General features: G+C 34.9%; 2 protein-coding genes across 3 annotated transcripts; both read right to left on the reverse strand.

The window, feature by feature from the left end:
• Positions 1 to 5,426: 5,426 nt before the first annotated feature.
• On the reverse strand, positions 5,427 to 7,779 carry LOC144556788 (putative receptor-like protein kinase At5g20050). The gene is made up of 2 exons (XM_078305230.1): positions 6,427 to 7,779; positions 5,427 to 6,237 (listed from the first exon to the last, which is right to left on the reverse strand). The coding sequence occupies exons 1-2, from the start codon at positions 7,714 to 7,716 to the stop codon at positions 5,902 to 5,904; spliced, it is 1,626 nt and encodes a 541-aa protein (XP_078161356.1). The 5' UTR covers positions 7,717 to 7,779; the 3' UTR covers positions 5,427 to 5,901.
• Positions 7,780 to 10,347: 2,568 nt separating this feature from the next.
• Positions 10,348 to 12,710, reverse strand: LOC144556787 (putative receptor-like protein kinase At5g20050). Of its 2 annotated transcripts, XM_078305229.1 has the most exons (3): positions 12,081 to 12,219; positions 11,372 to 11,983; positions 10,348 to 11,224 (listed from the first exon to the last, which is right to left on the reverse strand). In XM_078305229.1, exons 2-3 carry the CDS (start codon positions 11,918 to 11,920, stop codon positions 10,712 to 10,714), a joined length of 1,062 nt encoding a protein of 353 aa, XP_078161355.1. In that variant the 5' UTR covers positions 11,921 to 11,983; positions 12,081 to 12,219; the 3' UTR covers positions 10,348 to 10,711. The 2 variants fall into 2 exon arrangements, with proteins under 2 accessions (XP_078161355.1, XP_078161354.1); XM_078305228.1 differs by having other exon boundaries at positions 11,372 to 12,710.
• Positions 12,711 to 17,794: the final 5,084 nt, after the last annotated feature.

Below are 17,794 nucleotides of genomic sequence, written 5' to 3' on the forward strand. Positions count from 1 at the left end.
ATTGTCAAACCATATTCATACGCACATATAATTGATATATGTTCTAATTTTGTGACTACATTAAAATGCTCTTTGAATCTATTATTATTTTTATTTCTGCTCACATGCATGTGATAAAATAATAATTCTCATCTACATAAGTATTTAATTAGAAAAAAAAGCAAAAAAAAGAAATTGGAGTGACGATAGAATAAAAAAGAAAGTATCATGAAATCTAGTTCACACTAAGAAAAATCATTTTATATCGGTTGAAATTGTGTTCCGCCATCAGATTTCGAACCGTTGCTTATCACTTCAATAGAAAATGTACATATGCTATCGGCTCAAATCAGATGACGTTAATCAATATACCATCGGTAGCGCACGTTCAGCCATCGAATTTGACGAATCCAACGCCATCGCTTTCGTTTCGCCACCGACGACAAATGTGATTAGCGCTGTCTATTTGAATTTCAATAGTTGTTTGCAATAGTGTCTTGGCATTGGCAGATCTTAGTTTTCTAACGGGTCCTTAAATTTCTGAGCCGATGGTGATGTATATCTAATTATTATTATTTTTTATTAATATACTACTACAAAAAACATTTTTTTCATCGCTTCTTTACCATCAAATGTGCTTCCGCATAGATGGTGTACGTCATGAGTGGCAGCGCTGTAATTACTTTGAACTTTTTACTGTCTGTTTTGGGTACAAAACCGATGGCGTTGATAGACCCCCTCCTGACCCCCTCCTTTGCCATCGATTAAATTTCACAAACAGTTAGTATTGAGCGACTCTTTAACATTGGTTCGACTAACCAGTCGATGGCACTGGGGAGGGTTACCTTTACCATCCGTTACGTACATGATCCATTGGTGATAGTACAAAGTAATAACAACTCGTTACCATATTGAACTGATGACATATTCACAGGGGCAACGCTTTGTAAATAATTAGAACCATGGGTTTAGTATACACTATCTGCTCAATATGTTAAACCGATGGTGATGCTATTATATTTTATATATTTCAATAAATCCTAGGTCGATCGATTCGTCTCTCCAGAGCCTTCCAGTATATCTCCAAATTAAGTATTCTGCTATATTTCTCGCTGTGAATTTTAACTTCCCAAATCGACAGACAAAGATCAGCACTTCCTCTCCCGGAGTCATTAATTTGTATGCTAGATCACTCTTTCCTCCTTTATTTTTTGTTTATTTTAATCGTTACTTTGAATGGTTTCTTAAATTAGGGAACAACTAATTTAAACTAGGTTTAGTTAATTAATGTTATTTTTTATTTTGTAGAGGTGAAACGAGTAGCCAAAGTAGTCGTTACTCATTAGAACCTTATAATAATTGCAATAGATGTCGTAAGCCGACTGTTGTGAGACTTTCAAAGACCAAAAATAATTTGAGGAGAAAATTTTATACATGTCCAGCATGCAATCAACTATTATGGCTAAAGAAATTTCTAACAAAATTAGGTTTCGAACCACAATCTAAAATGAAGCTACTATGTTATAATAAAGCTACCATAGACAGCTCACAATCCAGTGCAACATGATAGAACAATACATGTAGAAGTTGATAGGCACTATATCAAGGAAAAGTTAGATGCTAAAATTATATCAATACCCTTTGTAGAGTCAAACCAGCAACTTGCTGATGTATTAACAAAACCTGTGTCACACAAAATATTCAATGACTCAATTGAAAGGCTAGGCTTGACAGACATTTACGCACCAACTTGAGGGGGAGTGTTGAATGGACAAGCTGGCACGCATTCGTAGAAGGCTGGCATGCATTTGGCAAGTATCTGGGACAAATCGAGTACCAACAGAGAAGAAAAGGAGAAAAAATAGAAGACAACCAATATCAATTAGAATTGATTCAAATTCGAATATTAGAAGCTGTATTAGTCTAAATACATAATTGTAATGAATTGTAATATTTGCTTTCTAAATATAGATGCGCAGAGAATAATAAAAGGAAAATAATGATGTATGAATGAAGTGAAAAAATCTCTGTAAAATATTCTGATTAAATAAAAATCTGGATGGGAGGGTGTTTTTTGAGTCTTTTGTTATACTGGTATTTCGTAACAGTACGAGTCCTATCTCTCTACGTAGAGATGCAGGTTATTCAACTCTCTAATAGCATCTAAATGAAATATGCTGCGCTTTACGGGGCCTTTTAATAAAAAAGAAAACAGAGACTAAAGGACAAGTATATATCTCGTAGGTACGTACCATCCACTAGTGGAAAAACATGAATCAGGATCGGCCTATCTGGATCGGTTATATGAAACAACCGATACTAATACCTATCTGGATCGGTTTTCTGAACAAAACCGATTCTAAAAACTAGTTAGATCGGATTTTTTAGTCAACCGATCCTAATTTGTGAACTATCCGGATCGGTTTTTTATAAAACCGATCCTGATACTATCAGGATCGGTTGTTCTAAAAAACCGATCCTGATAGTATCAGGATCCGTTGTTCTAAAAAACCGATCCTAATAGTTAAACTATTAGGATCGGTTGTTTAGAACAACTGATCCTGATACAATTTTTTTTTTCAAAATTGGTTCTGCAAAAAAAAAAAAAAAAAAAAAAAAAAAAAAATTAGGGTCGGTTTTTTATAAAGAACCGATCCTGATACTATTAGGATCGGTTTTTTATAAAAAACCGACCCTGATTTTTTTTTTTTTTTTTTTTTTTTTTTACAAAACCAATTTTGAAAAAAAAAAATTGTATCAGGATCGGTTTTATTGCTAAAAACCGATCCTGATAGTATATGGATCGGTTTTTAGCAATAAAACCGATCCTGATAGTTTTTTTCTTTTATTTGGAAAATCTTTTCATATGGTTATGTTTAAATAAATATAAAAAATTAAATATTAGAAATATAAGTTAATTATTTAATAGAAATTTTAATTTTCAAATTCTACTTAAATAATATTAAGATCCAACGTAAACTATTTACGGCCGTGCGATGTTGCTATATTGTTTTGCTTTGATGAACTAGTAAATGAATCCCGAATTGTATCAAATTTTATAATGGTGAAATTAATATGACATTCTTTCATTTTAACGGTTCCGATCGACCAAATGCTAATGTTCGTATTCGTTCCTTCACAACCCCACACAACAAGGGTTCAAGTCCTATGTATATTATTATATGGCACAAGTCATTGATGCATCATGCATGATTGTATAAAAAAAATTCAATAGTCAAAATGACTTCAAAATGAAATATCAATGTCAAATAATTAATTATATTATCACATAAATTTTAATAATATAAATTACATTAATTTTCATCAAAATTACATTAATGAAATGTCAATGTCAAATAGTACCTATCTCCTGTTTAATATTATTTAAGTAGAATTTGAAAATTAAATAAAATTTCTATTAAATAATTAACTTATATTTCTAATATGTAATTTTTTTATATTTATTTAAACATAACCATATGAAAAGAGTTTCCAAATAAAAGAAAAAAACTATCTGGATCGGTTTTTAGCAATAAAACCGATCCTGATACAATTTTTTTTTTCAAAATTGATTCTGTAAAAAAAAAAAAAAAAATCAGGATCGGTTTTTTATAAAAAATCAGGATCGGTTTTTTATAAAAAACCGACCCTGATTTTTTTGTTTTGTTTTTTTTTTTTTTTTTTTTTTTTTTTACAGAATCAATTTTGAAAAAAAAAAATTGTATCAGGATCGGTTTTTTATAATAAAAAACCGATCCTGATACTATTTTTATACAAAAAAATTAGTATCAGGATCGGTTTTTTTATTATAAAACCGATCCTGATACTATTAGGATCGGTTCTTTATAAACAACCGATCCTAATGATAATTCCTATATAACCAGCTTAGCTAGGGTTCTTCTTATTTTCATTTCGCGCCTCTCATTTTCAATTTAGCATCTCTGTCTCTGTCTCCGTATCTTCCTCTCAAATCCTCAGTACTCTGTCTCTCTCTCTCTGTCTCCGTCTCTCCCTCTCCTCCGTGTCTCTCTCTCTCTTTCTCTCCGTCTCTTCCTCTCAAATCCGAGCCTCTCGCACCTCCGACTCAATTGTGCCAGTTTTTAATTTGTTTTATTGTTTCAAAAATTAATTAATGGTGTTTGTATATTGTTTTACAGTTTTGAGGACATCTCTCTCAAGTTACTTAATCATCCGGCCGATCAACTATCATGGTATTAGCTTTATCTAATTTTCTCATTATTATACTTTTAAAACACATTTTTTTGTATTTTTTATTGGAAAATGTTTTTCCATCTAATTGTTACCTTTGTTTTTGTTTTTAGGGTCTTTTTTAATCTCAAGTGATGTGATTGCAAAAGAGGTAATTATTGATTTTTTTTATTGTTGTGCTTTACATTAATTGCATAAATGTGTATATTGTATAAATGTGTGTTAATTGAAGAAATAGCCCAATTAGTCAATTGTATGTTTGTTAATTAATTTTTTTTTGGATTTAGATTTCTTGTTATAACATGTAATGCTTCACAAAACTTTTTATGAAGTACATGAATTTTTTGTAATAGTTTAAGATGTGTATGATAATTAATTTAGAATGTGTATATGATATTTAATTGATTATTGCTTCTTACTGTGCAACAAAAAAAAATTTAGGATGCTGGCCAGCAAAATATATATGGAAGCTGGTCAAATAAATAAAAATATTTTTTTTAGCTTCAATAAAACATCAGGATCGGTTATTTTAAACAACCGATCCAGATTACTACTATTAGGATCGGTTGTTTAAAATAACCGATCCTAATTCTAAAAAAAAAAAAAAAAAAACTTTTAGGATCGGTTTTTAAATAAAAACCGATCCTAAAAGTTTTTTTTTTTATCAGATCATAATTAAAAAAAAAAAAAAAAAAAAAAATTTTAGGATCGGTTTTTAAATAAAAACCGATCCTAAAAGTTTTTTTTTTTTTTTTTTTTGGAATTATGATCTGAAATACAATCAAGATCGGTTTTAATATAAAACCGATCTTGATAGTACGTATCAGGATCGGTTGTTATGTAATTTAAAAAAAAAATTCGAAAATACTATCAAGATCGGTTCTTATATAAAAACCGATCTTGATAGTACGTATCGGGATCGGTTCTTAGTCAAAAACCGATCTAGATAACAACTATTAAGATCGGTTTTATTAAAAAACCGATCCTAATAGTTTCTATTTGGATCGGTTCTTGAAAAATATAAAACCGATCCTGATAGTATCAGTATCGCCTTCATCAGGATCGGTTGGATTCCGATACTGATATGTGTATATAACCGAACCTGATTCCTGTTTTTCCACTAGTGATCTGCGATACAAGTATTAATACGTTTAGTTATTCTTAAAAAAATCTGTAGGAATCTTTTCAAAATACACATTAATTAGAAAAAAAAGAATACACATTAATCAAATCAAATTAAAGGAAAACATAATTATACATATAAATACACATTAATTACATATACAAGCAACCATGTGCTCCTATGGCCCTGACTTGCTTGGGTACAAAAAGAAAAATGAGATCATATATTCATATTATGATTTTTTTCTCATTACCCCACAAAGACATTGTGTTCTACCCCGCCGGCCGTGCACCTGTAATTATATTATTGTATTTCCTAATAGCTCATTTAATTGAATCAATAAACACCAATAATTATACCAGCAATAGTTCTAGTTCAGAAACCTGATTTTCAAAACAACCATTTGGATTAGCATTTTTTATCTGCCAGATTGAATGGAAATGGACAAATTATTGGCCGACATTAGAGCGGCCTCGTGATTCACATGAGCTCGGGCAAAGCTACCAGACAGCAAATCCACATCCATAAAATTCACTACAAACATTGAGCTTTCAGGAGGCACATCCACCGGCTTGCGACGTTCTAGCATCTTAACCATGCACCTCTATCATGTTGGGTCTAAGCATCGGGTTTTCTTGAATGCACCAAAGAGCCAGTCGAGTTAAGATCACTACTTCTTCTTCTCTTATGTCTTCATTCTTGCTCAAGGTCTCATCGACTACCTCCATCAGCTCACCTTGCATCATTTTCTCTTGTACGATCTTAGGGAAATATGTGCCCCGTCTTTGTTGAGTCTCTCCATCCACCAATATCATCAAGTTCCTTCGTCCACCAATCAGCTCCAAAACCACCATTCCGTAGCTATATACATCAGACTTGGTCGAGATAGCATTTGGCATCATCATCTCAGGAGGTAGGTAACCAACCTGTTGGTGATAAAAAAATATGTTGCTCTGGTAAGATGTTTGTAATATACAAAGTGAACTAGGATAACTTTATATAATTAATTAGCCTTTTGGCATGTAACCAATGAGATATTAAGTCTTAACAATAATTGAAGAATACATTTTGAAACATCAAAATTGAACAATGGATTATTTATCAATATTAATTACCGTTCCCCTTGCTCGGGTCATGACACTACTCTCATCCTTCCCAATTAATTTTGAGATACCAAAATCTGATAGCAAGGCGCTGAAGTCTCCATTGAGAAGAATATTTGCGGGTTTGACATCGAGATGCAAGATCTGCTGATGGCATTCATGGTGGAGATATGCAAGTGCCTTGGCTACATCAATTGCAATGCGATACCTTAATGTCCACGTTAAATGGCTTCTCTTTCCATCATTCGTGAAAAGCCATGTATCAAGAGACCCATTTTTGAGGAACGGATAGATTAGGTAGTAGTCTCCTCTCGGAGAGAGGCAAAATCCCAGAAGGTGTACTAAATTGACATGTTGCCGGCTTGCGATAATTGTCATCTCTGTTCGAAACTCTGTTTCACCACTCGGCCTCCATTTGATCCTCTTTACCGCAATGGTAGAACCATCTGCTAGTGTCCCCTTAAACACTGCACCAGAAGCACCTTCACCTATGGGTGCTTGGAAGCATGCAGTTGCTGTTTCAAGCTCTTTGATTGTGAACCTTGAGGGTAATCCGGCCATCTCGAGGAAATCGTATTGCTCGTCTTGGATTGTTTCCTGCTCCATGTAGGCTTGCCACCATGCCTTTATTTTTGGGGCAAACATCAGCCACAGCCATGGCAGAAGGGATAAACAAGCATTTATGCTTGCAATTATTACAAATAACATTTCCTTGTTGTTCCAGTACAAACGAAGGAGAAAACCTATCCCCAAGACTGCAGCAAAAATTGATGCAGTGACCGCTACCTTCCACCTTCGGTTCGAGATTTGCTTTACATGAAAAGCAGAGAGTATTACATACAATATAATTGATATAATCACCGTGAAAATTCTATTAAAATTTTCTAAATCTTGACGATTAATGAACAGTAGAACCATGTCCGTTACAAATGCCGTGAATAGAATTATGCTCCTGTGATCATGTGAAAATGTCATCAGCAAAAAAGGCTGCATGGCCACCAAGTTGATACCATAGATTAGATGGGATACAAATTCCCATCGCCATGGAGTGATGTAGAAATGATTAGCATATATCACTGTGATTAAACCGAGGGATAAAGCTACCATCAAAATCTTCCATTTCGTAGTAGATGTTTGGTTGGTTAGGAGTAGGAGATAACAAACGGCAAAGTAGATCACGGTATTAAATATACTAGTTCCAAGATAGTTTGGGATTAATTTTGCAACGGCTAGGATGAAGAGAACGGTGAGTGAGAGAATTACTATGGCCGTGGTTATGATCTCTACTTTTTTCATGGCCATATGGATTGAGTTTTGATGTATTTTTTCAGAGGTGGAATGTTATTTTCTTGAAACAGAGCTGAGAGGCACGACTAACACCGACTTATCGGGTAGGGTTTGGATTTTCTCTAAATGGTTAATTAGAAAAATTAATACCCGCTTTCATATATAGTAACTATTTTCATAAATATAAAAAGAATCATATCCCAGACACCTCCGAAATTTCTTCCCATGGACCCATGGTTCAAAAGAATCATATCCCAGTCAAAGTAAAACCACAATAGAAGTGTGTTTGGAATAGAACTCATCGATCCAATCCAAATATCCAGTGATGGTCACTTGAACTCGCAAAAATGAAAGAAAAATCAAGAAACATTCCATTCCTACATTTTTCTCTGCTGGAATAAGACCCGCTTGGCGCTTGCTTGATATTTGTATTTATTGACTTTTCAAGCATTGCAGAATCAATTCCCCTGTTTTCCAGCCTTCCCAGACAGAGCATGAGCTGTTGAGTGTTGAGGCAGGGGCCATACACAAGGAGTCGGACACACACTAGTTGCAGTGAAAGTTCCAAGGGATGGAATAATGACAATTTATTCAGATGTGGACAGCGGACACTCTTATCTTTATCTTATCTTGCTGGGTAAATTTATTTAACAGAGTCAAAACCACATATGACTCTTACATTCCATTCCATGAAGCAAAAAAGAGCTCTGTCAATATCACTATACCCCATTCTACACGCATTCTACGCGGCCGGTCAATCTTTTTCAAACACACATCTCTTGATTAATTGCATGGATGTCACATCATTCAAAACATAACTATTAGCGACACAATGTAGATATTTTATTTTTTTGTTAAGACGTTCATGAATAGCTTTTAAAACTTTTACTAGTGTGTGTTTATATATATACATAGATATAGACGTTCATGAATAGTTTTTATGGTCCAGATTTATCTAAAAAATAACAATTTTCAATAAATTTAAAAAAATAGCAAATTTTTTTAAAAAAATATAAAATTTCGTCCCCAAACACATATTAATATGGAGAACAAGATAAACGGCTTGAATCGACCGGTAGAATTTTGAAAACTCGAATATTGAGCCGTAGCATGAAAGGTCTCTATGCAACACATAGCACCATAGCCAAGTCCTATATATATATATATATAGAGTAAAACTAGGGTGTAATGTGTTTACCAAGAGAGTTTGGTGAGCAAAAATCTAAAAGTTCATCGGATCGACTTCAAACACCGAATCTAAACCGTTGAAATCCATGTGCTTCATGAGTGATGCATGTGCATGCAAAATTTTGAAAGTTTCGAGTTCATTTGCTACATGGTCAAGCGGTCAAATAAATGAACATTTTATTAAGTTAATTTATAAGTTGTTTTATATAGTCAATTTTTATTATTTCTTTGACCGCTTGACCGTGTAGCAAATAAACTCAAAACTTTCAAAATTTTGCATGCACATGCATCACTCATGAAGCAAATGGATTTCAACGGTTTAGATTTGGCGTTTGAAATTGATCCGATGAACTTTTGGAGTTGTGCTCACCAAACTCTCTTGGTGAGCACATCACACCCTAGCTTTACTCTATATATATAGAGAGAGAGAGAAAAAAAGGTTGGCTAAAATCAAAGTGGTAGTTTCTAAGCTTTGGTGCTACCAATTTGTTTTTCAATTTTCAAAGTTCAAAACGTTGATCTGAACCATTCAAGTTGATCTCTATATTAAAATGTGATTGGAGACCAAATTTTACATTATTTTGAATTTTTTTACTATTTATTAAGCCATTTTGAAAATCGCTAATCCAACGGTAGTTTAACAAAACAGTAAAATCATAAGCCACTTTGAAAATTTTAAAAAAAAAATTGGTAGCACCAAAACTTAGAAACTACCACTTTGATCTTAGCCAACCTCTATCTACCACTTTGATTTTAGAGCAACTTTGAATTTTCAAAAAATCAATCCAAACTGTTAGATGTAATCTCTATATTAAAATGTGTTTGGAGACCAAATTTCATATTTTTTGAAATTTTTTTTACTATTTAGTAAGCTACGTTGAAAATCCCTAATCAAATGGTCCAATCTAATTTTGTTGTTTTATTTCAGCCCAGCAGCAGCTTACCCATCAGTGATTACATCATATCTGGCTTAACCTCTTCTGATTTAATAGGCTCCCCACAAGTTGCTCTCTCCTCTCTCCATTCAACTCCGTGAGGCTTTTGGTCTGTTTTCATACTGGCAAGAACTATATTACCACTTACCAGTTCATACAAATCAAATGCGACGAGCTATATAACAATTATTATAAGTGCTCTATTAGATTTTAATCTGTTGTTAAATCTAATAGAACACTTATTATTAGAATGATTTTTTTTTTAATTTATGCAGAGATTGAACAAAGTGTAAAATATCAGAAATGTATTTTCAATCTAAAGTATTATTGGCATTTCCCCACCCAAAATCAGATTGTTCTTGATAATTGATATTGATCAGTATAACATAATCAGGTGATCTATGGTTTCTGGTAAACCACAAAGTTGACATCCTGTACTCTCTTGCCAACCTTTGTATTTTACTAGCGTTTGGTATAGGTAAATTTTAATTTGTGGGTTTGTATTATATGCGAAATAAATATGATCAGCATTTAGCTATTCTTGAATGAATCTGTATGGACATTTTTTGGTGAAATTTACACTCAATCAAAATCAAACTAAACGAAAATGTAATTATATAACAAGCAATCATGTGACTTGCATGAAAAAAAAGAAATTAAATATAAAAACATTAGATCCTAGTATCCTACTAGGATGTTCTCTCTTTTCCCAACAATAAAATTGCGTTCTACCCAGCAGATGGACCTGTAATTATATTTTACACTTAATTTCCTAATCACTCAATTAATTGAATCAGTAGAATCCATTAACTTCACAAGCAATAGTAGATATGGTAAAGAAAACTGATCTTCAAAAGAACCATTTGGCTTAGCATATAAATTATTTTCTATCTGCCAGATTGAATGGAAATGGACAAATTATTGGCCGACATTAGAGCGGCCTCGTGATTCACATGAGCTCGGGCAAATGTACTAGACGATTGTGGTGGTTGCACTTGCACATCTAAAAAGTTCACCATAAACATCGAGCTTTCCGGAGGCACATGCACCGGCGTGCGACCTTCCAGCATCTCAACAACCTCTGTCATGCTGGGTCTTAGCATTGGGTTCTCTTGAATGCACCAAAGAGCCAGTCGAGATAAAACAGTAACTTCTTCTCTTATCTCTTCATTCTTCATCAAGCTCTTGTCCACTACCTCCATTAGCTCACCTTGCACCATTTTCTCTCTGACAATCTTAGGAAAATACGAGTTCCGTCTTTCTTGAGTCTCTTCATCCACCACAAACACCAAGTTCCTTCGCCCACCGACCAGCTCCAAAAGCACCATTCCGTAGCTATAGACATCAGACTTGGTCGAGATAGCATTTGGCACTAGCATCTCAGGAGCTAGGTAGCCAACCTGTGTGGTACAAAATATGTTGATATGTAAGATGTTAATTTTTGTAATATACTAAGAAAACTTGAATAACACCATATAAATCAGCTTTAATAAAAAAAATAAGCTTGAAAAAGATGGAACAATGGAGAAGTTATCAGTAATAATTACCGTTCCCCTTGCTCTGGTCATGACACTACTCTCATCCTTCCCAATCAATTTAGAGATACCAAAATCAGATAGCAGGGCCCGGAATTCTCCATCAAGGAGAATATTTGCGGGTTTGACATCGAGATGCAAGATCCTCTGATGGCATTCATGGTGGAGATAAGCAAGTGCCTTGGCTACATCAATTGCAATCACATACCTTAATGCCCATGTTAAATGGCTTCTCTTTTGGTTATCCTTGAAAAGCCATGCATCAAGAGACCCATTTGCGAGGAATGGATAGATCAGGTAGTGGTCCCCTCTTGGAGAGAGAGAAAACCCAAGAAGGCGCACTAAATTGACATGTTGCCGGCTTGCAATAATTGTCATCTCTGTTCTAAACTCTGTTTCGCCACTCGGCTGCCATTTTATCCGCTTTACCGCAATGGTAGTACCATCTGTTAGTGTCCCCTTGAACACTGCACCAGAAGCACCTTCACCTATGGGTTCTTGAAAGTTCGCTGTTGCTGTTTCAAGATCTTTGATTGTGAACCTTGCAGGTAATCCGGCCATCTCGAGGAAATCATATTGTTCGTCTTGGATTGTTTCCCGCTCTTTGTATGCTTTCCACCATGCCTTTATATTTGGGGCACACTTTAGCCACAGCCACGGCACAAAGGATAAACAAGCATTGATGCTTGCAATTAATACAAATAACATATCCTTGTCATACCAGTAGATGCGGATGAGAATACCTAACACCACAGTTGCAACAAAAATTAATGCGATGGCCGCGACCTTCCCCCTTCGGTCCCAGATTTGCTTAACATGAAAAGCAGAGAGGGTTGCATAAACTATAATTGCTACAATCAACGTGAAAATTAATGTGATGGCCGCGACCTTCCCCCTTCGGTCACGATTATTGAATAGCAGAACCACATCCGTTATGAATGCTGTGAATAGAATTATGCTCCTCTGATCATGTGAAAATTTGATCAGAAAAAAAGGCTGCACGGCCACCAAGTCGATACCATAAATTAGATTAGTTACGAATATCCATCGCCAGGGAGTGATGTAGAAATGATTAGCAAATATCACCGTTATTAAACCAAGAGACAAAGCTACCATCACAATCCTCCATTTCATAGTAGATATTTGGGTGGCATGGAGATAACAAACGGCAAAGTAGATGAAGGTATTAAATATACTGGTTGCTAGATGGTTTAAGAATAAATTTGCAGAGTCTACGATAAAGAGAACTGTGAGGGAGAGAACTACTATAACTGAGATTATGATCTCTGATATTTTCATGGCCATATGATCTTTTTTTTTCCCTCAATTTTTTTGATTATTTTTTTCAGGGTTGGAATTGGAATAGGCATTACCTTGAAAACAGAGAAAAATGCATGTTTGGAATTTTCTTCTTGTTCTTAATTGGAACGATCGAAGAGGAAGAGACCATAACACAGTTGTCGGGTAGATCAGTTTAATTTGGATCTTCTTCTTCTCTAAATGGTTAATTAATTACCCGCGTTATTACATCTTTCTCAGCAGGAGTGCAGGACTGGACGGTATGGGTAGGACGAAATCATCAATTTTTCTATCTTTATTCACACCCCCTACTCCGCGCGCAGTCTATTGTCATCCTTTCAAACACTGGATCCGCTTACAACTTACCCGAATCCGAATATCCGATCGAGTCTTATTCGACCACACCAGGTTAGGCTTTCCCTGCGCCTCGTCAAACCCCATGTCCACGTTGTCAAACTTTCCCTGAATTTTCTGATTCCATGTCTCTTTAGTATTTGCATTGAACTGTTAAGTGTTGGCTCTCCTTTTGGTATTCTGTAATATGTTTCCTGATACTGTTTAAACAGGTCCAGCTACTTCTTATGTGAGTTAGTATCTAGGATTTACTTTTTGCATAATGAGTTTATTACTCATTGTATTTTGTATGAACTTTGGTTTCTATAAGAAACAGGTGGGGGTACCCACTTTTATCAAAAAAAAAAAAGAGAAACACTGTACTACCAGTCTACTAGAGGAGGAAAAATGGCGAGCCGGAGCCGGTTCCGTCACGGAACGGCACGGTTATAATATGGATCAACACGGTATGTGTGTCGGTTATGTATTGTCACTCGCTTGATCATCTTTAGAAAATTTCACACGGTACAACACGACACGCAAAAGATTTAATCATGATTTAATCACGGCACGTAATCACGCAAGTCACATGTAATTAGAACCGTTAGATCTTGACAAAATGGTGAATCTTAAATAAACTAATATAAATTATGATTAAATGACCACATAAGTTACGCAAGTCACATTTAGACACGGCATAATTAACGTGTCGTGACCATTTACATGCCATGACCACCTTGAACATTTTAGTCATAATACAACACAACCACAATCAAAGTATGTTAGTCATAACACAACACAACAAGTGTTTTCCACACTAAGTCTCACCTCCGAATTTTCTTTCTCTGCTCTCGGTCACCTTCTGAACTAATCATTACATCTAAGTCATCAAGTGGATCCCACCGACAGAAACTGCATCAGTAAAAAAAAATACTAATATTATAACAAACTAATACTAATCTAACTAACTATTTTTAAGAGTCATAATTTATCTTGCTTGTTTCAGTTTAACTTGGTCAAATCTTGTTTGCTCTTGTTGTGATCTCTATTAGTAATACTACATTCGAGTGTAATACAAATATTAGTTATAATTTCATATTTTATTATTAGTAGTTTTACATTATTATTATTATTATTATTATTATTATCTTCTTCGCATCATCATCGTAATCATTTAGTTTGATAAGTACACTGCGAGAATTCATGATTTATATTAGGATTATTTATTGACCTTTCCAGCACTGTAGAATCAATTGCTCTATTTGTAGTTTTTTTTTATTTAAAAAAAAAAAAAAAGGCTTTTTAGGCCCATTTCTCTATCTGTAGTTGTCACGGACAGCTGTCAGCAGAGGAAGAGCATGAGCTGGTGAGGCAGGGCCCCATTGACCAGGACGCACACAAATACACAATAGGTACGGTGCAGAGTGCGTATCCTCTGAGATATCTCATATTTTGCGTGACCGACGCGTCCGGTGCCTGTTCTGGTAAGAGCGTAGTGGGCCAGTATTATTTGAGCTTTGAGATTCGTGCAAAACAATTTGAACAGTTGAGATTTTCCAAAAGATCACGCAAAATATGAGATATCTTAAAGGATGCGAATTTCAAGTTCGAAGGGAACTATCTCAGAAGAGGAACAATGGTTCTTTTACACTACCCGATTAGAAAATCTATATCATCAGGAGGAGGAAATCTGGAAAATCAAATCCAAACAGAAATGGTTAGAGGCGGGGGATTCCAACATCAAATTCTTCCACACAATTGCAACCCATAGATCAAAGAAAAATAGGATTAATTCTTTAGAAATTGATGGGCAGTTGACCTCTGCCTCTCATATCATTCAAAAACATGTGGTTGAGTTTTATAAGGACTTATTAGGTACGACTGGAACTAAATTTGGTCATTTAGAAGAAGGGTTCTGGGATACTCCTGATTTACTTACATCTTTAGAACAATGGTCTTTAGAAAGACCTTTCACAGAGACTGAACTCAGAAATGCTCTTTTTGCTTCTGAACCCAATGGGGCCCCTGGGCCAGATGGTTTCACCTTCAAATTCTACCAATTCTTTTGGGACATAGTTAAGGCAGATCTCATGATTCTGGCACACCATTTCTTTGACAACACCTTGAATCTCCATAAAATTAACAAATCTTGCATATGCCTTATTCCAAAAGAAAAAGATGCTAAGCTTATTACCAAATATAGACCCATTAGTTTAGGTAACTGTAGTTTCAAATTATTATCCAAATTACTTACATTCAGATTAGAACCTATTATGTTTAGGATCATTGATGCCAGCCAATCTGCATTCATCAAACATAGATACATCCTGGATAATGTAGTCTTAAGTCAAGAAATTTTACATTCCTGTCAAACTTTAAAACAACATGGAGTGGTGATCAAAGTGGACTTTGAGAAAGCCTATGATAAGATCCACTGGGATTATCTTTTAGAAGTATTACAGAGTAGAAACTTTGGACAAAAATGGATCCAATGGATCACTCACTGGCTCCATAGCTCTCAATCTTGTGTACTGATTAATGGGAACTTATCTGAGTTTTTCTATTGTAAAAGGGGTGTCCGACAGGGAGATCCTCTGTCTCCTTTTTTATACATCTTAGCTGCTGATACACTCAGCAAGATCTTTTCTAAAGGGCGCCTACAAAATAAACTGATAGGTTTAGGACCTCCATGTTTAAATAACAAAGCCATTACAAATTGCCACTATGCTGATGATACTATCCTCTTCTTGTCTGCCACTGAAACTAATGTAGAATCAGCATGGTGGGCAATGCTAGGTTTTGAGGCTCTTTCAGGAATTAGGGTAAATTATTCCAAAACCTCTATGTACCCTATTCATACCAGTAGATCCACCAATTTGAATCATCTGTTTAGATGTCAGTGGGATACTTTCCCTCTCCTATACTTAGGCCTTCCTTTAAGTAGCAAAAAATTAACTATAGCTGACTGGCAATTCCTGATAGATAAGATTGAAAACAAACTCTCTAGTTGGAAAGAACATTTACTCTCTTTAGGTGGTAAACTTACTTTAGTTAATTCAGTACTAACAGCAATTCCCTTGTATACATTGTCTGTTTTTAAAATACCCATTACTGTTTTAAATAGAATTGATAAGATCCGAAGACAATTCCTTTGGAGAGGTAGTGATCACTCTAAAAAGAAATATATTTTGATGAAATGGTCTATAGCTTGTTTAGCAAAACATTTGGGAGGCATGGGCATTCTAAATCTTCGAGAAATGAATATCTCTTTGTTACTCAAATGGTGGTGGAAGTTAAAGAATCCTCAATACTCTAGTACATGGAAAGATCTAGTTATTACCAAATACTGTTCTGCCTCATCTTTACATCCTTCCTCTTTTTGGCTAGCCATCAGTAAATTAGAGAATTTAGGTCAAGTTAGCACTAGTTTTGAACCAGGTCAAATTCATTCCACAGTTAAATTTTGGGAAGATATATGGTATCAAAACTGTTCTTTAGCCACTAGATTTTATCAAGTCTATCAACTCTGTACCAATAAAAAAGTACTATTAACTGAGGTCATTGCCTCCCAAGGAAATATTGTACAATTTAGAAGGATTTTAATGGGAATTGACCAAGCTGATTGGGCTCAAATTCTGTCCATTGTGAATTCCACACACCTTCCTGACACACCAGATACTCTCATTTGGAGATGGGAAAATTCAGGGAAGTTCTCCACTCAATCCATTTATAGATTACTCAACAATACGGGAGTTCTGTCTTCTCTCCCACTTATTTGGTGGACATTACCAGTCCCTCCCAAAATAAGAGTTTTTATGTGGCTCACCATGCACCAAAAAATATTGACCAAGGATACCTTAACTAGAAAAGGCTGGGTAGGAAACACAGTGTCACTTTTGCTTGGAACAGGAAACTAGAGACCATTTATTTCTTAACTGCCACCTAGCTCAACAGATATGGTTTTATCTTGGTAAAAGTCAAATCTGGTTACCAAACTGGTGTACATGGGGAGACATTTTTCATCATGCCCTAAATTTACCTAAAAATGAATGCACTGGTTTATTAGTGGTACTTAGTGCGGTTTGTTGGATAATATGGAAACATAGAAATGATATTTGTTTTAATGATATTCACCCTAAAACTGTTAGAGCTTTGATTTTTCAGATTAAAATTTTAATTGAATATTGGACAGGAAAAATGAAGACGCCAGTGGCTGCAGAGGCGCAATCCTGGATGCCAATAATAGAAGATGCCATTCCCATTTCTGTCATTCCACCCAACATGGAGCTGGTTGCTTATGGTGTATCAGATGACACCATGCCTCCAGCAAACATATGGTGATCTGATGCATCTCTGAATGAAGAATTACTTCAACTTTTTTGTAGTTAATATACCCCTCAGCCCAATGTTATGTGGCTTATGTTTAGCTTGGTTAAAGTACTTCTGGTCTTTAGATGTGAATGTTAGCTGGCTATTATGCCATTTATTATACTGTTTCAATGTGCTAGTTATTTTTGGAACTTTCTCTCTGTCAATGGACTGAGAAATTGATGTAATTAACTGTTTCAGTAATGAAACGGGCTTTATAGCCTCTTTTAAAAAAAAAATAAAAAAAAAAAGTTCGAAGGGAAGAGAAAAATGACAAAAGGATGATGGGGATACCTTTTAATTGGTTAGTATTATAGTAATCATGTTATAGGGGAAACAAATATAGTGATCATGTTTATTTTCTTATTTTTGTTCACTATATATATGTGGATCTTACGCGCTCAAACTTTTTAGAAAGTTCGACAAGAACAACGA

This window comes from Carex rostrata, chromosome 7, assembly GCF_964058835.1.
Source record: "Carex rostrata chromosome 7, lpCarRost1.2, whole genome shotgun sequence".
Taxonomy (NCBI): Eukaryota; Viridiplantae; Streptophyta; class Magnoliopsida; order Poales; family Cyperaceae; genus Carex; species Carex rostrata.

Excerpts from the sequence above, each read along its gene's own strand:
- LOC144556788 (XM_078305230.1), bottom strand. The coding sequence starts at position 7,716 with ATGGCCATGAAAAAAGTAGAGATCATAACCACGGCCATAGTAATTCTC. Across the intron at positions 6,238-6,426 it reads TGACCCGAGCAAGGGGAACG|GTTGGTTACCTACCTCCTGA; the intron begins GTAATTAATATT and ends TATCACCAACAG.
- LOC144556787 (XM_078305228.1), bottom strand. The coding sequence starts at position 12,664 with ATGGCCATGAAAATATCAGAGATCATAATCTCAGTTATAGTAGTTCTC. Across the intron at positions 11,225-11,371 it reads TGACCAGAGCAAGGGGAACG|GTTGGCTACCTAGCTCCTGA; the intron begins GTAATTATTACT and ends TGTACCACACAG.